The following is a 27,458-nucleotide window of genomic DNA, read 5'->3' as shown; positions in this document are numbered from 1 at the left end:
GTTCCCTCTAGGAGCCAAAACGTGTCTGCTAAAGTGCCCTCTAGGAGCCAAAACGTGCTAAAGTGCCCCCTAGGACCCAATACGTGTGCTAAAGTGCCCTCTAGAAGCCAAAATGTGTGCCAAACTGCCCTCTAGGCGACAAAACGCGCGCTAAAGTTTCCTCTGGGGGCCAAAATGTGCGCTAAACTGCCCTCTATATGTGCCCTTTTTGCCCCTGCCTTTCAAAAAGTCTGTGCCCGCCAATGATCACATGCCATCACTCCTTGTTTTCAAAGCCGCCTGTGGTCAGACAGACCTGTTGACACTCGGGGGAGGCCCTGGATGATGCAGTCCATCCTGAGAGTCACTGCTACTTATATGGTCATAAAAATCCTTAGTATGCACATACCTCTCTCATTAAACACAGCTCTATCTGGACCCCTCTCCCCTCCCTCCTCCCTCCTCCCTCCTCCCTCCTCTCTCCTCCCTCCTCTCATCGCTTTCAAGTTGAGCTCTTTCTGCGCTTTTTACCCTGCCCAGTGGCTGTCACCCATCCAGTTATGCACGCTTTCGATTGGCCCAAAGTGTGTGGATTATCAAAGCGCGGCAGCCATTGGCCAGAAGGGCGGTACATGCGGGCCGGGGCCCGCCTCTTCCCGGACCGCACCCCGACTCCGGCTTGCTACGTATTGAGTGAAATTAAGCGAACCAGTGAGCTGCTAGTGTCGAGGAGGGAGGGCAGAAGGAAGGGGGGAGAAAAAAAAAGATAGACAGAGTGACTGGAGTAGAGAAAGAGAGGGAGGAAGCGAGCACTGTAGTTTGGCCTGAACTCTCCGCGAAGCTGCTGTCGACGGGAACAGAAGTTTGACTCACGGCGACGCTGACTGAACCACCCGGTTGTTGTTAGCCACCCTCTGAAAGGCGTCCTGCACCCCGAAAGCAGGTAATACTTTTAACTTGAGCACCTCTGTCCGCCATGCTGTCTCTATGTACTCTTTTACTACTCATTCAATCTGCCCGTCACTCCCAGCGAGAGCAGTGAACCAGGAAACACGGAGCTAGTTACTGCCCCAACTTCAGAACCGCGATGGGTGGAGTGAGTGGGAACTCCCCATCAGATTGAACACCAGATTTATTTAACTTTAAAGCAGCATATTATTGTTCCCAAGCAACAGGGCACGTACGAGCGTGCGCTATGTGGGGCCGAGCTTGCCAAATACAGCACAGTGGCAGCTGGTGAGGAGCTCAGAGCCACACCGGGAGAGACAGGAAGTGATTCGCTTGAATGAGTTGCAGAAAAAAAGGCCGTGGAAGCGTCTGTGTGAGTGGGGAAGAAGCAAGAGCCGGGTCAAACTACTCGGACACGGGCTCTGTCGGGTACACCTGGAAGTAGTGGATGAATTAGTGGTTGAGTGGAACTTTTCCTGTCCTGTAGCGGTCACAAACGTCGCCGTGTGTGGCCAGCAACACGTCTGGCTGGCGGCATGACGTCAGTGGTTTACCGGTGAACTGCGCCGTGCTTTTTGTCGAGCTCAGTGAACCAGGTCACCCGCATGTCTGTTCACTCTGCCCTTCCTTCTCTCTTCCCTCTCCTGCTGCTAGCTAACCGGGGCCCTTGAGAGGTTCGAAGGGGCCTAACCCTGGCAAGAGAGGAATACATCAGAGTGACTGAATTCACTCGAGGTCAACATTGTTGAGAAGCTGCATCATAGTTTTTCTTTGACTTTTTGTAGAAGGTCCTCGGTGGAACAGAATCGTTTGAGTAGGGGGATATATTGAAGGTCCAGTATATCAGTATTCGTTTTTTCTGTAATGTGGTATTTTAAAAACGTGCAATATTTCTTTTATTCAACCATAAAGTCTCCCAAGACGCATGAGACTTGGACAAAAGGACAGTGCAGAATAGATAAAAGCCACATAGATATGTACAGCATTCACATATTACTTTATTGGGTTGAGGGAAAGAAACCAGGAGTTTTTAAAACGTTTACATTTTTCATAAAACACATTTTTGGATGTGGCGTTTGAATGCGTGTCCAGTTATATACAGTTTGGACCAGCCCAGAACAGACTCTAGTGACTGGTGATTATCCATTGAGGATCTGGTCGGAAGACTCCAACAGGAGCAGTTTTACAGAGGCACTGGTTATGTCAGTTAACCAGATCTTAGCTAGCATGATTCCTGAAATACACAAGAATGCCAGTTGAAAATGACCAGGTTTGACTTCTAATTACAGTGTAGTTCACTGTGATGGACATCAGCTAGGCGGCATGAGTTTTCCATGGCGATTTTATGGGATATATCAATATCAAGCCAAGTTAAACCAATTGAATTGCCTCAGAGGGCTTAAGAAACTATAAAACATAGACACCCTAGAATCTTTCAGACCCCTGACTCGGATGGAGAAAAATAATTACTTTTTTTCTGCTGTATACATGCCACGGTGCATGGTACTTCTTACAATCAGAATCACTGCATGGTTAAAAAATGTGTATATACTAAACCATTTGGCCCATTTGCCCTTCTTTTATTGGCGCTTCTGCCATTCAAAATCAACCACTACCACCACCAAATATTTTATTGTGTTACAATGTATTTTGAGATAATTTCCCCCCTCTTTTTTTAAATGAACAACAAACAAAACGGTGCAGTAAAATCACATCAAATCAAACCCTTCTGAAGAGTCTCATGGTCAATGCATTGAGAGAGTTGGCAGCCCTGAACAGTTATGTGTACCGGTGCATGTAGAGCTGAGAATTACCTGCGCTTCTCAACTTTTACGTGTGCTACAGTGTATGTGAGCGTGTTATTTTGAGCCCTGAATGGAGGGAAAGGGAGAAACTTCAGGAAGATGGGACCCAGTTTCAAGATATAGCCTAAATTAATACTATATATTACTATATGGAGACAGTGAATGACAGTATGAGGCAATACTGTTTAGTTTAATACATTAAGAGTTTCAGAGAGTGCAAAAGTATTTGGAGTGAAGAATGTTCATCAGGCTACTTCTTCATAGAAGACTGTCTTTAATTATTCTGGCTAGCCCCTTGGTTTATGTCAGTTTGCATCTAGTACATGAATGATCACAGGAAACCCGCCTACATTAGATCTGCCTAATACAAATGCACATGTTCCCATAGGCTAATAACAGATTTTCCTCAGATCTATAAAGTATCACGTGCTCATCATTGCTTACAGCAACTGTGCCGTGTCATTACATATCTACATACGTTTGCTTAGTCAGTGCAATTTGTGTTTGCTCTCTGGGAAGCAAACAGACTCTGGTATGCTTGCACGGCCCACTGACTTTCAGTGTGGCAAGCTGTGTGGCTGAGTATTAGCAAAAGAACTATGCATAAACTTAAGTGGTGTCTGTGAGAGTGGGAGCACCTCTTTGCTCTCATTTGTCGTAATCAGAACCACACACTTCTGCTACGCTGATGTTTTCCGCCAAGAAGCTATTAAACCACAGTGTGAGCTTACCACATTAATAACATTGTTATACTCGGGCATAGAAACGATTGTGCAAATGATGGTTCATGCTGAAAAAGTAATTACAGGCCGAAAAATACAAACTGTTTTTTGTTTGTGTGTGTGGGGTCACATGTGGCTTTTTTCATCAATGTCATCTCCCCTGTTCTCCGGATGATACACCTACACACTGTCATAGAGCAGTCCTAGTCATTTAATGTGTTGCTTGAGAAAGGCCTAACAGAAACTACATAAGCGATGGTTCAGATTTTTTGAACTGACTCCCGTCTGCTTCTTCAAACTGGGGGCGTGACAACGGCCATCTACTGTTGCTTAAAAACCAAATATGGATGAATACCTCACACAACACCACTTAAAAAATGCAAACTACCCTTTTGGGTGACATGTCGTATGTCATATCCTGTCGTTGTATTTGAGTCATGAATTAAGCACTAGCAATGCATTGTGCAGTGGCTTCTGGAGGCCAGTTTTTCTCACTTATTGGCAGTTTCGGGGCTGTTATGGAGCCCCCTGCAGAGATCGTTACATTCCATCATTCGTGTGTCAGCAATGTCTATACACTGGGCCCCCCGGGAGAGTTTTGTGCTGCAGGCTAGACAAAATTAAACACAGACATCTTTAAATGTGAACAGGGGGCTGGTGTACAAGGCTGTTCAATCTTCTCAAAATGATATAGTCCGAGAGAACATGCCTGTGGATGTTTAGATTTCATTGAAGGTGGGTCGTCATGCCTGAGCCAGATTACTTGCAGGCCCCTTGCTTTGCTTATGAAAGTGCAGTGTGGTGCACAACCCACAGTTTGCTTCTGATAGGAACTCAAGGTTCTATTAACAAATGTGACATGATTCTACTCATCTGTTGTTTGTGCCCTAACTGTATTCATAGCCTCAATTATCCATTTATTTCAGATAGTCAGGCTCAAGGGTGAGAAACATATAACACAAGATGGAAAAGCTACAAAAGAAATCCTGCTGTACTTGAGAGCTGAAATGATTTGTCTATTGAAAAACATTATTTTCAACTATTTTGATATTTGGTCCATTGTAGGTCATTTTGTTAAGCAAAGGTGGTCTAAAAATCACTGGCTGCATCTTCTCAAACATTAATCTTTTCTGGTTTCCCTTTATGAAATAGTCAATAGTCAATAGAATCTTTGTTTTGTTTTTGCATTAGTGCATTACTTGTGCATTTTCTAGTCATACTTGACCCTAGTCATAAGTGTCATTGATGATTGGTAGTGCAGTGAAGTTTCATGCCTATCCCAGTTTCCTACACAGTCAGCTGAGATTCATTCATGCAGGAAAACATTCCAGTCAGAGCAGAGACTGTTAAGATTCTCCATTAACCATGGCAGAGCTGATTATGCCCTTTCTCAGTATGTAGTTCTAGTGTTGCTCAGAGGCAGCACTGGGTGAAATGTACATTGTGTGAATCCAGAAATAGACAAGTTTTCACGGAAACACAAGACTTCAGTCTGCACACATACTGCGTGGGCCATACTGTATATCACAAATGGGGGCCTTTTTTTAAAATTCACTTCTTTCAGACTTTTTTTTTCCTTGTACGTTTTCTCTATTTTTGTTCCACCCAAACCTATCTCTTCTGGTTGACATGAACCGCATCATTAGGTTGCCACAGTCAGAATGGTTGAACTGCCTTGACTCAGGGATATATCTGCACTACTGTGTGCTGTGGATTTCCCATTTCCTTTCACTGTTGTTTATTCTTTGCATTTCCTCGTTGGCCTCCTCCACACTGCTCTCTGTTCCCCTTTATTTTCCATCCCCCTGCCTCTCTTCCTCTGCTTGTGTCTTCTGCCACCACCCCATTCTTTTCTCCCTCCTCCCCCTCACAGCACGCACCTGTAAGGTTTCAATAGAACTGAACAATGCTAGGAAGTGGTTGTGATTTGGACTATATACAGAAAGGGCTTTCAGACCTTGACCAGGCTTCTTGTAATGATAACTTGTGGCTTAGACAATTCTGTTTTGTGGCGTAAACGATGAGGTAACGCTCAATCAGTGATTACTCTACAGTTTCGCCCTCTCTGGAGTGCCAGTTTAATGATCCACCTTCCTGTTTGTTTAAGAAGAAGTGATAGTCAGCACCTGGCTGCTCTTAGGTAACTTGTGAACTTCGAAACATGCTGCGTAATGAGGCTTTCCTTTGTCTCCTATTGGACAGTTTATTCCCATGTCAACCCAAATTGCATTGCACACCAAATGCCCACTATTAACATGGCACCTGGAGGTCTGTGAATGTATCGTTTGATTAGATAAGTCTGAGTGACTCAAAAGGAGTGCCCTAGGTAGAGATAACAAGTGGTATAGCTAGTAAGAGCCACATGATAATCCTAGGGCGGAAGTCAGAAGGGTTGCCTGGTGATAGGATGAACGATGTGAGAACGTAGGAGGAGAAGTGAGGTAGTAATAGCAGGTTCTCTTCACTGGGTCTGTCAGAAATAAAAGAGCTGTGCCAGCCTAGCATTCCACAGAAAAAAGGGTTGCTGACAAATTGAAATGTGTATCTTACCTCTCCTCTGCATTCTTTCACCGTCTGTTAAAAGACTTGCGTAAGTCTATTTATCTACTGGTCAGTACTGTCGAGTGTTCTAGTTAAAGGGCAAACTGGTGCTGAGCAGTATCTGGTCCGATTCAAATCACTAGTCAATTGTGCATTTAATGGTGTAGTCAGATAGCCGTTTGAATGATAGATGTGGAATTTGTTCCATGACCCTGAAAATGATGTGCTTATCGGACCGATACTAGGCTTGTGGTAGAAAGTGTTACCAGTGTTGCACAGTATTTGGACATATATGCTTACATTACTTGCCCACTGCCCCACCATCGTTTTGCTTCGTTTGAAATAGAAATAAAACTATGTAGTTTATTTTTTCACCAATAGCAGAGTAGCAGGATTCAGATTTTACTGATAACATGGGGAGACAGAAGATGAAGAAGGCTTTGCTGTCGCAAATGTGCTGAATCAGATCATTTATACAATGTATTTACTGTATATCTCAGAGAAAATAGACCAGAAACTAGATTGTTTAATACAGTCTATGGTTAACATGACCGCCAAAGGGAAGCAGGAAGTGCATTGGGGTCTTTCGCACCACGTTCACCTCCCGTCTCAACCTGGCAATGGGTCTGCCTTCTGATGCCCGTTGGACAAATGGCTGAAATAGGTAATACAGATATTATAGAGAATATTTAAACATAGCCAAACACACTGGAAGCAGTTGGACAGTGATTCCCATCCTTATTGATAAAACCATTGTTTCGCTGAAAGTAATTGACGAACAGTAGGAAAGAGTTAAAGTAATGCAGAAAAGGTTGAAACATGTGGAGGGGCCTCTAGTTGTATATGGTGGATGGCATTGGCCAGCTTACAGTTCAAAGTGAAATAGGATCCTGGTTAGGGCAGGAATGTGAGAAGTAATGTGGAAAGTGATGTAGATCTGTCATGCAGTGCACTTATTTTCCAACAAGGGCTTAATTTGCTTCTCAAAAGCACACAGCATGCGCTCCAGAAAATGCCACCTTCCCTCCTCCTCGAAAGACTCGCACACAAGTTCCACAAATGGCAAAATAGTTTTCTCAGTTTGTCATTTCCTCTTTCCTCCCCTCTCTTGTCCTTGCCCCACCCTTTCCACTTTCAGAGGAGGAGGGCGAAGGGGAGCAAGAGAGAGAGTGCGCCGACGTGTGAGCCCATAATGAATTTTGACTGACTCAGTACCGTGGCGCTCCAGCCCCTGTCTGGCTCTCTCATGTTCACAGAGCAAACTTGCAGTCAGTAGATCATTGGACTTTGAGGGGGGTGAAAGTGGTAAAGCCAAGAAGAGGGGCTAACACTTGAACTAGAGATTGGATTATTTATTGGAAAGGTTAGTACAAAAACAGTTGAAGCCAAACAAACAAGGGTGACAGCAGAGCAAAACAAAACCCCGAGCATAAGGAGGACAGCGGATGAGCAGACTTGGCTCGGCTCAAACCAGCTGCGATGTTGTGATAGGATGCAGTTGGTGGGAGGACGGTGTTATTGACTTTTTGCTCATTCTATTAATATTCCTGTCAATGGGGCAGTGGACACAGCACAGCTGGTTTTTAGGATCCCTTTAGCTGGACCAGGAGAGTTTGGCTGTACATGGTCATGCTGGGGTAGAGGTTGTCTGGACTCCAGGTTTTTACAGTAACTCAGGGAGAGTCACTGAGGTGGAAAGGAATGAGAGGGAGTCTGATGGACGGATGGTCTCCGTTTTTATAAAGACCAAGGTCGACCTGGTTTCTTAACAGGACAACCAGGACAGAACAGGACGCTCTGTAGCTCTTCTCTTTTCCTTTCCTCCCGGTTCCTCCTCCACCTCTTTGTCAAAGTCCTGGCCAATGCATCACTTCCTCTCTGTAACCACATTATGACTCTGTGACAAGACCGGTTTCTAAAACCGACCTCTGTTCAATTCCTTGTTTATTTATTTTATGGTTCCTCTTCCTCTTTCAAGAATGCCGCTGCTTTTACAGGATGCTGCTACCTCTGTTTTCATCAGGGCATTTTTAGAACATAATCCTTTAATGGTGTCTGGTCAAGTTTCATAAAGTTCAAGGACTTTTGCCAAAAGTTGTTTCAGGATGACTGTTTTCTACCTACTGCCATATATTCAATTAATGAGTAATCCTTGTTATGATTATCTACATCAGCTAATCCCATCGTAAATGGGTCTCAACGGAATAGATAGTGAATGATTTCACAGCAGAGTGTGTTGCAAAGTGACAGGGAATCAGAGAAACTTTGATTCTTACAGGATTATGGAGGAGTTGGCAGGGCGGCAGCAGGACCCTGAGCCAAGCAGCCCGGCATGATGAGTGTCAATGCACGCAGTTCTGTCTCAAAGTCAAGACAACATCAGTGTCTTACTATGGCTGTCCATGTCTTACTGTAGCTGTCCGTGTCTTACTGTAGCTGTCCCTGTCTTACTATAGATGTCCGTGTCTTACTGTAGCTGTCCGTGTCTTACTGTAGCTGTCCGTGTCTTACTGTAGCTGTCCGTGTCTTACTATAGCTGTCCATGTCTTACTATAGCTGTCCATATCTTACTGTAGCTGTCCCTGTCTTACTGTAGCTGTCCCTGTCTTACTGTAGCTGTCCCTGTCTTACTGTAGCTGTCCGTGTCTTACTGTAGCTGTCAGTGTCTTACTGTAGCTGTCCGTGTCTTACTGTAGCTGTCCGTGTCTTACTGTAGCTGTCCGTGTCTTACTGTAGCTGTCCGTGTCTTACTGTAGCTGTCCCTGTCTTACTGTAGCTGTCCGTGTCTTACTGTAGCTGTCCGTGTCTTACTGTAGCTGTCCCTGTCTTACTATAAGTCCCTCCACACGGGAAAATTGACTGATGGATGTTCTTTGTCCCACCTCTTTTTTTTCTACTTTTAATATAGAACAGCACTTGTCAAACTTTAATAGCTGTTGGAGTAATTTTAGTCCCCATGTTACTCTCTGGAGAGTTTAAAGTGTGTCACTGAGTTATCTGTGGCAAGCATGCGAGTCGGACTGAGGCAGACAACAGACTTTACGCTGCATAATGTCCAAATTGGAAGTGGAACTCTTAATAGGAAAACAAATGGGCAACTATATTGACAATCATGTCTTTTTTTTCCAAGCAAAGCACAATCTGTAGTTCTTAATAGTTTTTATGTGATAGTAAACTGAATATCTATTTTAGGATTTAATCTTGAGGGATTTTTTTAGACTTTTTCAAACAATTAACCTCAAATACTAGCAGCAGATTAATTAATAATGAAAGTAAGTTGCCATAGATGCAGCAAATGCAACAAATGGTGTCTGTAAGTGCTTGAGATGCTGTTTTCATGGAGGCGAACAGGTCTGATGATGGTCCTGCACCTTGAGTACAGGGCTGCAACTAACAATTGTTTTTATTGTTGATTAATGGATTAGTTGATTGGTCCAAAAATGGTGAAAAATGTGGACTGTTTCCCAAAGCCTAAGATGACATCCTCAAAAGTCTTGTTTTGTCCACAACTGAAAGAGATTCAGTTTACTGTCACAGAGGAAAGAAACCAGAAAATATTCACATTAAAGAACTTGAATCCGATAATTTTGACTTTTCTTTTCTTAAGTAATTACTCGTACCAATTAATTGATTATCAGAATAGTTGGCAACTAATGGATTAACCACGAAATCTACGCAGCTCTACTTGCGTATAATGATAAAACATAGTGCGATAAAGAAACACCAGAGCTTTGGGTGTGTTCATCCTGTTCTGTTTCACTTCTTGTTTTTGCCAAACAACAAAGCTACAGGGATCATTTCAGTCATGGCTCATATTCAACCTCCTGCACCAGAGTGAGTAACGATTGAGTTGATTTCAAAGGCGCTCGGGAACATACCCAGACACATACACAAAGGGCCTGAGAGCCCAGGTCTGTTCTATCTATGCGGCTGTGAGTGAGCTTCCAGTGTGACGTGATGCTGATCTGCCCCGAGTGATGAAACTCCTAAAGGCACACATGACCCGCTGATGTGAGGAGAATAAGGGGAAGAAACAGGAGAATGGGTCTGAGAGAGATGTAAGGGGGGAGGCATAGAGGATAGAAATGTGTGGAATGCTGCTGCTCGCTGTCTCCCTCTGATAAAGGGTGAGTATGGGAGGAATGCGACCCTGAAAAGACTGGATAAACAGAAGCGGGGGTGTTGGGATTCTGGACAGGCAGAGGAAGGCGGCTGAAGGCAGAGAGGGGGAGCGTGGAGCCAGCTGGGAGGTAAAGCAGGACTAATTTGCCCCACGTTCTGTTACAGGATGGGGTCGGTACACAAGAGATGAGTTTGGAAGGCGCTTTGAGCAGTGATGGACGTCAGCTGTAGCGCAGCCTGACAGAGCGTTAATGGAGGACGGAGGGAGGCAGGGGTCATGAGAAGAATGGCTCTCCCTCTGCTTTCTTTCTCACAGATCAGGGTTAATGTGCTGGAACAGACGGGACTGACATAACCCTGTTAAACGCAGCAACCTCTACTTTTCCCTCTTTCTAAACATTCTCAAGGGTCCGTCACCTTTTTTTTTCGTTCAGTTGAAGAATGCTGATGTTAACTTTTTACGATTGTTAGATGATAATTTCTTATTTTTACTTTTCAAGGCTTCAGTGTTTTCTAGCTGGTTCCAAAATTCAGCCTTCGGTTGCCGAAACTGAAAATACGGTTGCCATATTTAATTACCTTATATTTTGAGTAATGAAGATACTATGCAGTTATGTTATTAAGCTTAATTATGAAAATACGACACACAGTAAATGAAATTCAGCTGCATCATAGTAAGAAAACAAAATTCTATGTAGTTTGTGTTTTATCTGATAGTTTACAGAATTTGAATCTTTACTGACTCGGTGTGTTTTCATGCACATCATTATCCTGAAAATGCTCTTATCCTGGTTAAGAGAATAATCTGATATTTGAAGTTCCCCACGGGAAAATGACGGGAGTGACATGACCTCTGGTACAGTAGGTGGCGCTCCGCCAACATACAGCTGGTCACAATACGTGTTTTTTTTTTCCGGTTCACTTTTGTCAAAATCCCAACTGGGGGGAAACGGCCGACTTTTGGACAGAATTACGTCAGGAACGGGTCTTATTTGCGTCTCTGTTGTTGTTGTTGTTGTTTTCACGTTGCTTCCTGGTTTATTCTATTTCCGGGTCAACAGTCACCGCCGCGAAGGGGGGAGTTCTAGCCCCGGCACTTGCACAGACGAGAAACCCGATAATAATCCCGGTAAAGCGTTTACATGCAAGTTCTACAGGGAGTTCTCTAGGTCTGTTAACCGGGGTATGAGAACTCTGATTTTACCCAGGATATGGTGTTTACATGGTGTTTGAGAAACCGGGGTATGCTCTTAACCCGAATATAATCAGGTTTTTAAACTACACGTAAACGCACTGAGTTAGGTTCAATGGGTCCACCCTCAACTCTTGGTATACAAAATACCAGTAGTGCAGCTGTAGTCTTGTTCTGCACAGATCCGTCACAAATGAATCCAGAAAGACACACTTCTTACCCTTTTATCTCCCTAGTTTTTATATGTTAAAAAGGCCAAAAGATTTTTAAGATCTCAAATATCAGTAATCCAGTATCACTCAGGCCTTAGTCTAAAGTACCAATGAGTACAAATAGTAACTTAAAATACATTAATACCTCAAATTAAATTCAGGTATTTGGGAGAGAGACTGTTTGAGTCAAATTTAAAGTTGATCTGGTTTAATAAGTAGAATACAAAATTAGTTTAAAATGCAAGTCATTTAGCCAGAGAAACGCAGGGCTTCTAAGATTAGTGTTTTCCCACAGTTGTTGAAATGCGCACATCCTTTTTAAAAAAACATAATTCTTGCATTAAATTAAAGTGTCTTCCGCACTGCTGCGAACATGCAGTGTTTTATGATGTTGAGCATGAGAGAACTAAGAATTTGGCACCAGAACCTCTTCCCACTGGACCTCCTAGCAATGCAATAATACTCATGAATATATAAAAATCTGCTGTGATTTTCATAGTGTTTGCATATAAGCGACACAGCGTTATGCAAACAAACCTCTATAGAGTTTCTCTGTCTCTCTCTGTCTCTGTCTCTCTCTGTCTCTCTCTGTCTCAGTCTCTCTCTCTGTCTCTGTGTGTTTGTTTCTGCCCCCCCTCGATACTGGTAATACTTGTCTAGTCACTTTCTATGTGGGTTAAACTGCAGCACTCCCTGTCAACATGTTATCTGTGAGCTCAGAGTTGTATTTAAGCAAAAACAACTTTTGCAGAGCTGGTGATCTAGATGTATATGCCTGTATAAGACATTGTTTAAAATTAGCAGTGTGGTTATGTTTGATGTTAAATTAATGTCAACCACTTGGTTTCGTTCGCTGCATATATTATGGGGAAGCTTAATCTAGTTTGACATTTAACCTCCCACCTCAACTGTGTGTTTAAAGTGCACCACACATGTTGACTTTCGTAACTGTTGTAGAAGCTTGTTGGCAAGTTTGCTACCTGGCCAAACACAAAGCTTCAGTCAAGCAGTGCTGTTCAGTTCGTTCCACATTAGAACTGATATTTTTGAGTTTCCACTGTCAAAAGTTTACGATGGTACCAATGGAACTGCTCCATTTTTTGTTACCCCTCTTTTGAGGTACCTAGCACAATGGTCCAGTACTAAAGGTAGCCATGAAAACTGCCGTCGATTGACAGACGTTCCTTTGCATTGTTGGTGAAGAGGAATTGGCGCCAGAGCTGGATGGAGCAGTGAAGAATAAAAAGGTTTTTCAGCGCATGACTTTCCACGGCTTCCATCGCACAACTGAGCAACGCAAGAGGAAATGTAAAAACTAAAAGCAACACACTACTTATGTGGCTGAAGCAGAGCTTACCATCCGGCAACTACCATGCCGACATTTAAGAGTACGGTCCGAAATGGAAACGCAGAGCAGATCTAGTGTTTAGGTACATGTCCGTGTGGGTTACGTACGTAGTGTGATGGGAATGTGGCCATAGCAATTTATTCTTGCTATTTACATGTAAACAAACATATACAACCAATATAAAAGTCTAAAAAGAGATGTAGGATACCAAGAGAGAGTAACCAAGGAATTAAATTTAATTAATTACTAATTGTTCCAGTGCGACTATTATGTACTAAATCTGAAAAATAACCAAGAAGCCTGAGAAGAACCTAGAAGCGGTACATTACAAAGCGCACGGTGACTCTGTGATGTTGTAAAGCAAAAAAAATATTTACAAACCAAATTCCCTTTTGATCCTTTTATCTTCATGGTTCTGCTAAATCAGAAAAAACAACAACAACAAAAGGGACTTGTTTCCTGATGAAGTCACTTGGTTTAGTCTCTGGAACTATTTGGTTGATGGGGGCCATAAGTCCCGCAGAGATTTTACGTTATCTCTCAAAGATCATCCACAGTCAGCTCCCCTCCTCCCCCCTCTGAGCATATACTGGACCAGCCGGTAGGAACAACCACAAAGACATGCTCCCTCACAGGCTTCCCACCAGCAGCAGTTGGAACACTCCTCTGTTGGGCGATGAACTTAAATCTCTACGATCCTGGGCAAAATGTTTACAACAGTTTGCCAAAAAGTAACACGGTGCCTCGTTTGGCATGGTTGTGTTGTATGTTGACCCGACCTTACTGGAGCAGACTTTTCTTGTTGTACAGTACATCCATCAGTGTGACCTTTGCATTCCTCACAGATCGCATGTGAAGATGGAAGGATAGGACAAGTCTGGTCCACCCTGCCTTTTTCTGCCAGATATTATTGAAGATGTTTAGAAATTCATATATATTTAATAATTGAGTTTAGAGTGCTGATGGATAACAAGCTTTTAAATGATGATAATCAGAACGTATCCGTTTTTGTTTTGGATGTCTCTGCCCATGATTTTCTCAATTTACCAGCACTCACCACAAACGCTCTTTCTTCCTCTCTCTGAAACAGCTACCATGTCGGCCGCAGATAAGTTCCTCTACGTGGACCGCAATATGGTCAACAACCCGCTGGCACAGGCAGACTGGGCCACCAAGAAGCTGGTATGGGTGCCCTCAGAGCGCCTGGGCTTCGAAGCCGGCTCTGTGAAGGAGGAGCGTGGCGACGAGTGCGTGGTCGAGCTGGCAGACTCTGGGAAGAAGATCAGGGTGAACAAGGATGACATCCAGAAGATGAACCCACCCAAGTTCAGCAAGGTGGAGGACATGGCCGAGCTCACCTGTCTGAATGAGGCCTCTGTGCTGCACAACCTGAAGGAGAGATACTACTCTGGGCTCATATATGTGAGTATGAAGCGGGCATGGATGCAAAACGCATTTTCCTTTTAAAGTAAGCCGTTGGTTGTTTACTTTATTTTACCAAGCTCATATTCATTTCTTTCCCAGTTATGATTACAGTGTGAGTGTTTTCCCCGGATATTTTTTGGAGTCCTGATTGAGATATTAGGCTGAGTAGAATACAGCTACGTGTGATAATTCACATTTTACTCAGCACTGTGTTGCTACTCTGTTCTTGATGTGCTTATCCACTGAACAGTTAAGTTAAGGATCTTTTTGGCACAGTTTAGAGCAATTTCCTTGTAATTGTTATGAAGCAAACATAGCAAACAATATGTTATGGCCAGTCTCCAAACCTGACCAATGTCCTAACTATTTCATTAAGCCCCTTTGTTAAAGACGACCTATTGTATGTAGGTAGGTATTGCCATTGATTTTTGAATCAATTCAACAAAATCAGCTTGGATGTGAAAAAGATTCTCATAACTAATGTTGTAACTTGCACAAGGAACCCGCTAACCTGGTTAACAATATAATGTTGACCTTGAGAATTTTTTTTATTTATAATACTTTTAACTTTCCATGGGAATAACCACACCCCCTCCCTCCTTTTGAAAAAAGGAGTCCCATTAAGAATGTTAAATGAAAGCATTTAGTCAAGCAATTAAGTTATTTGTGCATGGGATGGAAGAATGCACAGTACATGCAGAGGGCGTGGCCTCAAAAGCCCTGCAGTAGTGTGCACGACACTAATAACCTGTGCATGTGACTGAAGAATGCAGTGCACGGCTAAACACAGTAAATTACCTCAAAATGTTTATTATTTCTTGTAGTTTCCATATATTCCCGTTAATTCCCATGAAAAGTTCAGAGCTTAACTTTCCACCCCACTTTGCAACCCTAGGTGAGGCCATGTTTAAACCTAAAGCCACAGATCCAGAAATTGTCTGTGCCAGTATTTCCCTCACTCAAATTTCACCTAACTGTGGGGTGTTATTTAGCCCCCATGCTAACATGCTAGCATGACACGGTTGGTAATCTATTCCTTGGGTAGTTTCGTACGATGGTATCTTCACTCTGGCTTTAAATCGGAGCCCGGTAAAAAAAAGGGATTTTATAAATCCACATCTCATCGTTCAGGTGAAGATCAATTTGAATTTTTACCCAGCCCAAATTGTACGCACGGAGTGTAAAATCTGCTTACATAACATACTCACGGTATGAAAGTGCTCTTTTCCTGCACCCTCTTTCCCTCTGTCTCTCCTGTTTGCTCTCTCCTTTCTCTCTCTCCCTCTCTGTGTTTGAAGTTATCTCGTAAACAGGAAGCTGCAGGGAACAATGCAGCCGGGCATATGCGAGATGTGAAGAAAGAGTTAGTGGAGGAGGGAGGGACGTCACAGTCCATTTATTGCAGCGATGGACATGGAATGTATATAGCGTAACTGCTATTGCTTCCCTGACAATTAATGTTATGTATCCCCATGTGGTGGGCTGGGAGTGATTTGGTCTCTTTGACTCTTTGGTGTGACCCGGTCATATCAACACAGCCTGTTGTCCCTTCCCTCACTCCCTCCAGGGAACCGGGCTACGGTTGGTTAGAGGGCCTCTTGGCTCTGTAGCTAAACTGTTTCTCAAGGGAGAGCGGGTGGACAACAGAGGGAGACATGCCTGGTACAGAGATGTTGGGAGGGCAGCACAGGAATGCAGCACATAGAAAAAAAAATTTGAAGTTATGGTAGGAGGAGAAAGAGTCCAGACACCCAAACGATTTAGTGGAGTTTATAGAAAGGAATAGAGGAGGGTTGTAATGTTCAAAGCAGAAAGATAGTTCTAGCATGTGGATCTGAGATATGACTTGGCTAACCAGTCAAGTAGCTCTTGTTTTACGGTACCTAGGTCAATCAGCCGTTTGAACTTGCAGCAGGGTGGGGTTGAGGTTACATAAGAATACAGGAGGGTAACACAATCAGAGTTCATGAGAAGCTTTCAGCTCAGTCTGGGGGGGGGTCCTTACTATGGAATCAGTGCATAGTACAAGAGAAGCACATTTTGGGGCTGGCACTGCACTAATTAGCATATATGACCAGCATACCAGTCCACAATAGTGATTCTGCTCCGCATACTAAATGGAGGCCTCCATCATGATATTTTCACAGTCTCAGGACCACCAAACATCAAAACTCTCCTCTTTCACTGGTACCTTCACGTCCTCTTTTTTCCATGTTCAGGTGCAGCTTTTTTAAATGCCGTCTCTATCTGTCCTGCAGACATACTCTGGTCTCTTCTGTGTCGTCATAAACCCCTACAAGAACCTGCCCATCTACTCAGAGGAGATTGTTGACATGTACAAGGGCAAGAAGAGGCATGAAATGCCGCCTCATATCTACGCCATCACTGACACATCTTACAGAAGCATGATGCAGGGTAAGTCACTGTCCCCGCTGTAAAACTGTTCCTATGAGCATTTTCTGCTTCCATTCAAACATTTGTCAGTTAATTTAGCATCCCCAAGATTGTTATATGGGTCCCTTTTTTAAGATTGCATTTTCAATGAAGCTATTGTGGTTCCAGACGGAGCTCTAAACTGTGAGGCTCCACAGAGACTAGTTTGTATCAAATTCCATGTGATATAGGCATTTATTTGTCAATACCTTCTCTAAAATATTAAAGGAGAGAGAGGCTTATTGAGTCTGGGCCTTCTAATGAAAGACAATAGGGTCCCATTGCTGCAGAATGTTGTATTTGATGCTAACAAAGTATTTCAAATGATTTACTCACCCCACTGGCCTCAAAAAATACCAGACGCTCTCAATTCTGTCTAAGAAAGGCTGTATTTAAAAATATGAGGCCTGCGTGTCTCCTAAACAGCGTATTCATCACATTCTTTGGAAGAATATTCAGGGGCTGTCCAAAATTAATAAGTACATATTTAAGGCTATAGCTAGGCCTGGTTTTGATATAGCCTACATCTTCTGTCCTGATACAGATTATTCTAGGATAATTGGATAATAATGTATATCACCATATAGCCGGTTTTCTGGTAATTTCATGAAGATCTTAAGTGCAAAATGAACATAACAGTTTCAAGTGAAGTTATAGAGAAAATACTTCAAAATACTTCACATTAGATTTTCAATCATTATCAAATTTGAGTAAGTGCTTGTTTATCAATTTTGACGACTTAACAGTATATCTCAATCTATGATTTAATCACGAAATGATTCCATTGAAAGATGGTAGATTATTATTTAGAATTCTCACCCAGCCCTAGCTCTAGTTTACAGTGATTCTGTTGGAAAGTTCTCCTCTTACTATAATGCAGATTTCTTGGTTCCTGCGTACGTCATCTTGCTTAATGGAGGCTTTTATACTTGCCATGTTACCTAAATATGATGTGTTGTGACTTGAATCAACATTTACAAGAGCAGCTGAACATAACGAGCACCTAATTGGTATTTCCTGCAGGGCGATTGTATTGTAATGCTTTCCTTTAGTCCACCTTAACTTTCCAATACAGCCCCATTTTAGGCCTGTTTCCTGATGTGTCTGTCATGCACACCACCCATAAAAAAAAAACAACGCCCCTCCGTCCCATCTGTGCTCTTTCTCTCCATGTTTGGCTGCAGCAAAGTGTTCACACCACATTATTTGAGGCGAAGGGTAATTAGCTGGTTGGTTTGAAAGCGAGCAGCACCTCCTTCCAGTCACAGGAAGCCGGATGTTGATTTCCTGTCTGTGTGGCCAATGCACTTCCTGTTGTACAGGCTACAAAACTGTATGCGCTGTGGTGATAATATATTCTCACTTAGAATATGCAGCACGGTTGTTCTGCAGAGGTTGAATAATCAACATTTTTTATTTTCTGCAGATCGTGAAGACCAGTCCATTCTTTGCACGTGAGTTACAAATAAGTCACATAACACACTAGAGTAGTCGTGCTCCTATTAAAATGATTTGAATTCATTTGATCTATCCCCCTTTTGTGTTTTAGACCCTCCTTCTCTAAACTGGTTGACTCTGTATTTCTCTTTGTGTCACAGAGGAGAGTCTGGTGCTGGTAAGACAGAGAACACCAAGAAGGTCATCCAGTATCTGGCTCACGTGGCCTCCTCTCACAAGACCAAGAAAGATCAGGTCAGTCCTGCCTCCTGATCCACACAGTTCACCCCCTCAAATCTACCTCCCATTACTCCTTTACATCCTCCAGTCACACCTTTTCTCTCTCAGTCTTCTCCCTTCATCTCTCACTTCACTCCCTGCTGTTGCTTTTTATCTGATTATTTTTCAGGTGAGATGCAATCCCACGTTCCCTTTAGTGCTTTCATCTCCCAGGACGGACATTTTCTTTTCCATCTTTTTACACACTTGACCAACCATTTTGTGTGTGTGTACGTGTACACTTGAATCAATGTGTACATGATTGTTAATCCATCACATTGTTTTATTCGAAAGGCTTATTTTGTGCAGTAGACAAACTTTTCTGTGGTACAGAAAAGAACTACCATCAAGGGAAAATGGGTGGCAATCGAGATAATAACCATGGAGGAACAGAAAAACAGTAGTGTCGGTTTAAAGGCTTCTGGCACTGACATTTATACAAACTAGGGGCCTTACCTCATGTGTGATGTATTTGTTCTTTGCTGCTTTTACTGCATACTCTCATCAGAAGTAAAACTACCATCCAGCAGTCAAGCGTTACGTCAGACTCGGCCAGAAAACCTACACTACTGTTATCTGGCCTGCCAGCTGTGTGATAGATGCTGCTGAAAGCAACATTGCTGGGTTTAATGAAAACCACATCTATCATCCCTTTTTTTTGAGGTTGTTGTATTTCTCTCTTCCCATCAACAGAACAGCTCGATCCTGTCACATGTGAGTTAACTCTCTCCCTCCACCCTGCCCCTCCGCTTCTGTCATCACCTTCCTCCTCGACCTCTCCCCCCTCCCCACCCTCATCCTCCCTCTCTTTCCCCTCGCTGGAGCGCACTGTTGTGGGAGTCAATTTGTTTCAAGGGCAGAGGCGACATGTCTTGCCAGCCAATAGGAAGTAGGGAGGAAGTTTGTTTGCAGATCAGTGGCAGCCGTGTGTGTGTGTTCCTGTGAAAAATTCAGCCAGACAATAGTAGGATAAGAGGGAGGGGTGTTTGCTGACAAAAGGCAGCAATTTTTGCTAATGGACGTATTTATACATTTGTCTGGTTGAATTTTTCCTCATTTGTTTCGCTACTCCTGAGTCCAAAGTTTGACTGTGCTTTTCTTTTTTTGCATAAAAAATACTTTGGGCAGTGTGTGTCCAACATACACCTGAATGACTGAATATCAGTTTTTCTTAGTTTATTTAAGAGGTTTTAGTGAAAGAACAGGAGTTTCCAGAATCAGAATTGCTGTAGAGCTACACAAAAATTATCTTATCCTATCATTCAGAAAAGCTTAATAAAAGACACCCGGGGTGCTTACAGACTCCTAACAAACACTCACTTCACCTATGAATCAGTGCAGCGGCAGCCTTTGGATTTTGGCTGATGTCGTTCATGTTTTTGCCGGATATATGAGTGATCCTCAGCCAAATGGGTGAAAAACTCATTGTGTGAAAAGTCAGGCAGACCTTGCTTGTAAGCACAAATGCTTTGTAAACCATATTTTGGGGAAAATAAATGAGTGAGAACAAGCCAGTATAGTTTGAGGAAAGAAGTGTGAAGTTTTATTGACGCTGACTGTTTGTTTTGTGTGTTTTGTGCTTGGTGATGGGTTACTGATAAGCGTCACAGGGTCTCTGGGTGTTTGCAGATGTGGGCACTAACATGACTTTGTGTGGGGAATATGCTTGGGTGTGTGTTGCTGGTGTGTGCGTGTGCGTATATGGTATCCCTCCTTTTATCACTTTGTGTTTAAATGTTTTGTACACTCCATGTTCCTCTTGCTCCTTAGACGTAAGTAAAACATTATGCATGGGTAAATAAATACTTACCACTCAGCAGCATATTTATTTAAAAAGACACAAACAAATCAGTTTGTTACAATGGAGTAACTGTGTAGTTTAACAAGTTATAATGATGTTCTCACAATACATCAGTTAGATGTCAAGAGCTAACCTTGCAATGCTGTTCTCTTCATTTCCTTCAGGGGGAGCTGGAGAAGCAGCTGCTGCAGGCTAACCCCATTCTGGAAGCCTTTGGAAATGCCAAGACGGTCAAAAACGACAACTCTTCCCGATTTGTAAGACTTCCTTGTTAACTGCTTGTATTCCAGCTAGACTTTTCAACACGCCTTTCCTAAATGTTCATTGTTTTTTCCTCCTTTTTAGGGCAAATTCATCAGGATCAACTTTGACGTCAACGGTTACATCGTTGGTGCCAATATAGAAACATGTATCCTTGATACTCTCATTGCTTCCCTTTAGATTTGAAGATGTTGTAGGACCTGTTGTTTTTCAGGGATCACAGCAGGATTTTGTGTCTCAGAACAGTAGTCATGGTAGTATAAGAAAACTTGTCCTTGACTGGTTGACTACTAGACTTGTTGGAGAAATCCCGTGCCATTCGCCAGGCCAAAGATGAGAGGACCTTCCATATCTTTTACTACTTGCTCACAGGGGCTGGAGACAAATTGCGCAGTAAGCAACATATTACATAACTCTCTCTTTAAAGACAAAGTTGGAATTTCTCAAAGATTTTTGAAGTAGTAATGTGTTGTTTTCTGAAGAAAAAGGATTATTTTATCTTCTCCTCTGCCATTTAACTCACGCGACCATCTTTTCTCACAGAGGAAATCCTACTTGAAAATTACAACAACTACCGCTTCCTTTCCAACGGGAACGTTACGATTCCTGGGCAGCAGGACAAGGACCTGTTCACAGAGACCCTGGAGGCATTTAGGATCATGAGTATCCCAGACGATGAACAGATTGGTAAGGCGGACTTGTCTTATGTTTACCTTCTAGTGTCAGTGCAACATAAAACCCTGTTCATGCTCCTGATATATTTTTTTTTTGTGTGCAGGCCTGTTGAAAGTGGTGTCCTCTGTACTGCAGCTCGGGAACATGTCGTTCAAGAAGGAGCGCCACACAGATCAGGCCTCTATGCCTGACAACACCGGTAAATCAGATCTTAACCTGAAATAGTTGGCTCTGTCCCTCTAAGCTGCCATCTTTTACGGTAGTCAGGACAGTAGAGAACCTTAATAAGTTGATTATCCTGCAGTTATATCTTAAATCTTATTCACTCACTTTCTTCCGTTTCCTCTGCAACAGCTGCCCAGAAGGTGAGCCACCTTATGGGCATGAATGTCACAGACTTCACCAGGGCCATCCTGTCACCCAGGATCAAGGTGGGCAGAGATTACGTCCAGAAGGCTCAGACCCAGGAGCAAGCAGAGTTTGCTGTGGAGGCCCTGGCCAAGGCCACATATGAGAGGATGTTCCGCTGGCTCGTCATGAGGATCAACAAAGCCCTGGACAAGACCAAGAGGCAGGGAGCCTCCTTCATCGGCATCCTAGATATCGCTGGATTTGAGATCTTTGAGGTAAATAATTGAGGCAAACTGTACATGACTTGACAGTGTAGTGTATATATAGTAATTGATTTGTATGTCTTTAAAAAATATCATCCATGTTTTTTATTTGTGCTGTTGATCAACAGTGTTCTTAAGCATGTTTCTCCTGTCCCCCCCCAGTTGAACTCATTTGAGCAGCTTTGTATCAACTACACCAACGAGAAGCTGCAGCAGCTCTTCAACCACACCATGTTCATCCTGGAGCAGGAGGAGTACCAGAGGGAGGGCATCGAGTGGAGCTTCATCGACTTCGGCCTGGACCTGCAGCCCTGCATCGACCTCATTGAGAAACCTGTAAGTCTGAAAAATCTTACTCACCTGTCAAGTTTTTATTTCTTTACGTGACTAGAGTTGTTCCGATACCAGTATTGGAAAAGACTCTGATTCGGCTTAAAACGCAAGTCTATGCACTGATCCGACAACACGTAATTTAGCCTGGAAGAAAATCTACTTTTAAAGTTGATTTATGTTATTATGTTCCTGTTACTTGCTGTCAAACTACATAACAGTTCTTTAATTGTCTGTATGTACATTTTTTCATGTTTTTCACCTGAATCAAGCCATACAACAATGATGGCAATCATATCACATCCATAAAGAGTTAGTGGTATACAGCTGATAAAAATAAATAATAATTAACTAACTCACTGGTATCAGGTCTATACTTCTATTGGGAAGGAAATAATAGTATTGGAAAATCTCTACACTTGAGCCGCCAATAAGTCTTGTTTTTTTTCTGATCGGTTATCACTATTTTTGTACTTTGTTCTTCCACTACAATAAGTACTTCAGAGCCTTTCTACTTCAGTCATTAAGATCGGCACTCTCCCCTCTGTATGCAGGCCAGCCCCCCTGGTATCCTCGCTCTGCTGGATGAGGAGTGCTGGTTTCCTAAAGCCACAGACAAGAGCTTTGTGGAGAAGGTTCTCCAGGAGCAGGGCACTCACCCCAAGTTCTTTAAGCCCAAGAAACTGAAGGATGAAGCAGACTTCTGTGTCATCCATTATGCTGGCAAGGTAAGCGGCTCCTCGATGCATTCTCATGAACACATTTGTTATGGATTTGTCCAGTTGTCAAACTTTATAATAGCGTCCCAGAGGTTGAAGAAAATGACTTGACAATTCTTGCCTACTGTTCCTCCTCAGGTGGACTACAAGGCGGACGAGTGGCTGATGAAGAACATGGACCCCTTGAATGACAACGTGGCTTCACTGCTCAACCAGTCCACTGACAAGTTTGTCTCTGAGCTCTGGAAAGACGGTGAGTTGAGACAGATGTTTACCCAGGTATCACTGCTTCTCTAGGTGTGGTGCTTGATGTGGGAATATAGTTCATGTTGGGCTCCTGTTTTGCTTTTCATAGTGGTTTCTTTCTCTTTTACTGTCTGGTGTGTGGACCTCTGTTTTTACCTTATCAAACTCCACTTTCCACCCCTTTCTTCCTCTGTATGGCCACATGTTGTCTGTCATTCTTTCTTTTACTGGGTCTCAGAGGTTCATAATTGTCAGAGAGCCTATTTTTATCAGCGTTTTCCTATTCTACACTCGGACTCAGGTGACGAGGTTTCTTATATTTCATTTAGTCTTTCCCCCTCACTCCTGCTGTCTTTTTGAAACATGCTTATTTCCACCATGAATCGTCTGCCTTCCAACCATTTCTCCTAAATGTTTAATCTTGTGCTTTGGGTTTAAACTTTGAACAGATTAAGATGTGTGAGTTGTTTCTGTGTCTTTAACCAGCTGTGTGTGCCGTAACAAAGTCCTCAGGTGATCTTACCACTTGTTGCTCTATCATTGAACTCTCCTTTTCTCCCTCTGTGTAATAGTGTTATTTGGGGACTCCTGGTGTTGGTCATGGGTACTGCAGCGATGGGTATATACTGCATGGGTTTGGTTTGGTTTTTCTCACCTCAAAAATACATGCCCACTGCAACCGCCAATGTTTGCCACCTTCCTGACACACAAACGTATTGAGTTGAACCATCACCCACAGTTTTCACTCAAAGAGCTACATACTGTCAGCGTGAACAGTGTACCAGCCCCTCCCATCCACTGCACTGAATTTTGTTTTCGTTATGGTGTGTTATCTCTCCACGCTTCACTTATTGTGACTCCTCTCGGTCATCCTTCTGTTCCTCTCGGCATTCACTCTGTGTTTGTGTGGTGTTTCACTGGTCCTGGTATATTGAACCATCTCTACTCTCTCATGGTGTATGTTTACCAAGAGGAAGTGGAGAGACAGTGGCAATATTCATTCTTCCTTGTGACATGCATTTGGTTTGTGTTTGCCTTGTTAAATATTTATATAATTCAATCAAATCCACTGGTTACTTACATATGGTCTCTCTTCTTTCTGTTTCTCTCTTTTTTCTCTATTATTTCTTCTTTCAGTGGACCGCATCGTGGGTCTGGACAAGGTGTCTATGTCCGACATGCCCGGTGCCTTCAAGACTCGCAAGGGCATGTTCCGCACAGTGGGCCAGCTGTACAAAGAGCAGCTGTCTAAGCTCATGGCCACTTTGAGGAACACAAACCCCAACTTTGTTCGTTGCATCATCCCCAACCACGAGAAAAAGGTACCCGAGAAATACTTGCATCTATTAGGGTGTTTCCACCAGGAACTTTCCCAGAGGGCCAAAAACCTTTTGAGGAGCTCAGTAACTAATTCTGACAGATTCAACTTCAGGAAAAAGGGACTATATTCAGCTCTTGTACTTTAGCTGCTGCATGACCAATCCTTCAAGACGTTGATCCAATTGTGCAGGATATATTTTCAAGCAATTAAGAGGAGCTTCTCAAGAAGTTTGTAGTGTGATGTAGGGAGAAGCAGTTCTCTGGAGAGAAGGTCCAAGAGGGAAACACAAGGTTTTTTTTTATTATTTAAGATATCACACTAATTATCTTTGAAATGCATGACCAGAATCTGGAAATGGATTTACAAGCCCCTTAACAGAATGGCACTTGAAGAGTAATTCCGGCGCAAAATCATCTCAAGTTTTTGAGTCCCTACACAGAAAACAAAGCACCAACAACGTAGTTAGTGAACCCAGAGTTTATTAAGAGTGTTTTAAAGACTTACCTACTGGCCCCTGTACCAGCTCCTCTCATAGTAAAGTCCATTCAAGTGGATTACCAAAGTCAATCCCAAAGGAAGGAGCCCGTTGGTGCTTTGTTTTCTGTGTAGGGACTCTTCTCATGCTGCTGCAGAGGTTTGCTGTTATTTTGAGCAGTATTAGTGGTTAAAAAAGACGTTTAAATGCCTTCACTGTACTGCCCGAGCTAATCAGTGTTAGCCACGTCCGGCTGTTAGCGTCTCTGCCAAATTTCTCTGTTAATAGTTGACCAACGAAAAAAACTCTTGATGGCTTATTTGATGTGTGCAAGTGCCGAAAAAGACCATGAGATGATTTTACGCTGGAATTACACTTTAATGCATAGAGGAAAAAGGGAACACTTTTTTTGTGCAAGGTAACAGGGAATATGCAGCCTGTGAAGAATCCTTCCATTGACACTACCTCAGTCTGTAACTGCCATTAGAGCGTTAGATGGGATGGGAACACAAACAGGTCTTTTATTTAGTTGCTCTGGTTCCATAGTTCTTGGTTGAACATTGATACAATCCACAGTGTAGAATACTGCTGTTCTGTTTTGCCACACTGCTAATCAGCAAATGTTCCCTTTTCTCAGGCTGGGAAACTGGACCCTCACCTGGTTCTGGACCAGCTGAGGTGCAATGGTGTGCTGGAGGGCATCCGTATCTGCAGACAGGGCTTCCCCAACCGCATCGTCTTCCAGGAGTTCAGACAGAGGTACCAGAATAATAACACTGGTCCCAGTATGTCTTGTTCTCTGGGAGGTATGTGTAAAAATTAAAAATAAAACCGTATCATCTGCCCTTCTCCAAGGTATGAAATTCTCACTCCCAATGCCATTCCCAAGGGCTTCATGGACGGAAAGCAGGCCTGTGTGCTCATGGTAAGAGGTCTACAAAATTCTAACTAAATTCCACCAGAACCAATCCTTCTGCAGTGGGATTAACCAGTGCGTCTCATCTCCTGTCCTTTCAGATCAAAAGCCTCGAGCTGGATCCCAACCTGTACCGGATCGGCCAGAGTAAAGTTTTCTTCAGAGCAGGAGTCCTGGCTCACCTGGAGGAGGAGAGGGACATGAAAATCACAGACATAATCATCAGTTTCCAAGCATGGTGCAGAGGCTACGTGGCCCGCAAGTAAGTAAAGACATTCGCCACTGACTCAACAGGATCCTGATAGTAGCTGCTGAAACAAATATTTGGAGCATAATTTGAGCTGCAACATTTCAGCACACAACACACACACACACACACACAAGTTTTCTTCTGCATCTCAGCCTTTATTTTTCTCAGTGTTGTATTAGGAAATTGGTCCAGGCTAACTCTGTTGTCAATTGTCTTTAAGATTGTGTTGAACTCAATGGTAAAATGAAGTGCCATTGTCTGAGTCTATCTAATATTGCTTTGTAGGGCTTTTGCCAAGAGACAGCAGCAGCTGACGGCAATGAAGGTGATCCAGAGGAACTGTGCCGCTTATCTGAAACTCAGGAACTGGCAGTGGTGGAGGCTCTTCACCAAGGTAAACCTCCATCTCTTACAATCTAAGTTAACATTTTGTTTACTGTATTTTTCACAACCTAGTCTTTTCCCTTTTTTCTTTTCTAACTCCACTAATGTCTATTTACCATTTGACCTCAGGTGAAGCCTCTGCTGCAAGTCAGCAGGCAGGAGGAGGAGATGCAGGCCAAGGATGATGAGCTGGTGAAGGTGAAGGAGAAGCATTTGTATGCTGAGCAGCAGCTCCATGAGATGGAGGAAAAACAAAATCAGGTAAACTTAAAGAAACCAGCGTCTCTGTTAAGTTAATTTTCATTTCCACATCAGGAAGTTGGTGTGACATGTAGAAGAAACACCCTGCCCTTCCATATAATATTCACTGATGATTGAAGGTGGATGCTTTGTTTGAACTGATTTTAGTTAACTGTGCTTGATATTTACGTCATGTATTTGCATGCTTACAGCTGAGTGCTGAGAAGGTAGCCCTGCAGGAGCAGCTTCAGGCAGAAACAGAACTCTGCGCTGAGGCTGAGGAGATGAGAGCCCGCCTGGCTGCCAGGAAGCAGGAGCTGGAGGAGATCCTCCACGACCTGGAGGCCCGTGTGGAGGAGGAGGAAGAGCGTGCCTCTCATCTCCAGTCTGAGAAAAAGAAGATGCAGCAAAATATTGGAGTATGTTCACTCACTCTGTACATCCACTAATTTAAATATGCACACAGTGTAAAAACACATGATAGAGAATACATATGGTTCCATTTGCCTTGCCAACCTTCCCCTCATTTATCTGTTCAGGACTTGGAGCAGCAGCTGGATGAGGAGGAAGCAGCCAGACAGAAGCTTCAGCTGGAGAAGGTCACCCTGGAGGCCAAGATGAAGAAGATAGAAGATGATGTCATGGTTCTTGATGACCAGAACAACAAACTAAACAAGGTTAGGATGGGAAGAACTCTAATCATTGTGATGGACACTGAGAAAGTGAAGTCTTGCTATTTTTTAGTGTAAGCACACTGACAAAGATGGAGCTCGTAACTACAGC

The 27,458-nt window shown here is 43.1% G+C and overlaps 1 protein-coding gene across 2 annotated transcripts in view; it reads left to right on the top strand.

The window, feature by feature from the left end:
• Positions 1 to 711: 711 nt before the first annotated feature.
• Positions 712 to 27,458, top strand: part of LOC310960283 (myosin-9-like) — a 37,531-nt gene continuing 10,784 nt past the window's right edge. Inside the window, exons 1-23 of one of the 2 annotated variants that reach the window (XM_083931940.1) lie at positions 712 to 922; positions 13,960 to 14,291; positions 16,553 to 16,709; positions 18,154 to 18,181; positions 18,326 to 18,419; positions 19,137 to 19,157; positions 20,409 to 20,501; positions 20,590 to 20,653; positions 20,800 to 20,898; positions 21,049 to 21,192; positions 21,284 to 21,379; positions 21,535 to 21,806; positions 21,957 to 22,130; positions 22,679 to 22,852; positions 22,982 to 23,096; positions 24,227 to 24,411; positions 25,523 to 25,644; positions 25,741 to 25,810; positions 25,903 to 26,063; positions 26,337 to 26,445; positions 26,565 to 26,696; positions 26,888 to 27,094; positions 27,215 to 27,352. In XM_083931940.1, the coding sequence (XP_083788066.1) occupies positions 13,965 to 14,291; positions 16,553 to 16,709; positions 18,154 to 18,181; positions 18,326 to 18,419; positions 19,137 to 19,157; positions 20,409 to 20,501; positions 20,590 to 20,653; positions 20,800 to 20,898; positions 21,049 to 21,192; positions 21,284 to 21,379; positions 21,535 to 21,806; positions 21,957 to 22,130; positions 22,679 to 22,852; positions 22,982 to 23,096; positions 24,227 to 24,411; positions 25,523 to 25,644; positions 25,741 to 25,810; positions 25,903 to 26,063; positions 26,337 to 26,445; positions 26,565 to 26,696; positions 26,888 to 27,094; positions 27,215 to 27,352 (2,982 nt within the window). In that variant the 5' untranslated portion in view covers positions 712 to 922; positions 13,960 to 13,964. The remainder of the gene's footprint in view (positions 923 to 13,959; positions 14,292 to 16,552; positions 16,710 to 18,153; positions 18,182 to 18,325; positions 18,420 to 19,136; positions 19,158 to 20,408; positions 20,502 to 20,589; positions 20,654 to 20,799; positions 20,899 to 21,048; positions 21,193 to 21,283; positions 21,380 to 21,534; positions 21,807 to 21,956; positions 22,131 to 22,678; positions 22,853 to 22,981; positions 23,097 to 24,226; positions 24,412 to 25,522; positions 25,645 to 25,740; positions 25,811 to 25,902; positions 26,064 to 26,336; positions 26,446 to 26,564; positions 26,697 to 26,887; positions 27,095 to 27,214; positions 27,353 to 27,458) is intronic. The other variant, XM_083931941.1, reaches the window with a different exon arrangement.

The sequence above is a fragment of the Echiichthys vipera genome (assembly GCF_963691815.1).
Source record: "Echiichthys vipera genome assembly, chromosome: 17".
Lineage (NCBI taxonomy): Eukaryota > Metazoa > Chordata > Actinopteri > Perciformes > Trachinidae > Echiichthys > Echiichthys vipera.
The sequence above is the reverse complement of the archived record's forward strand: the minus strand, read 5'-3'. Positions and strand labels throughout refer to the sequence as shown.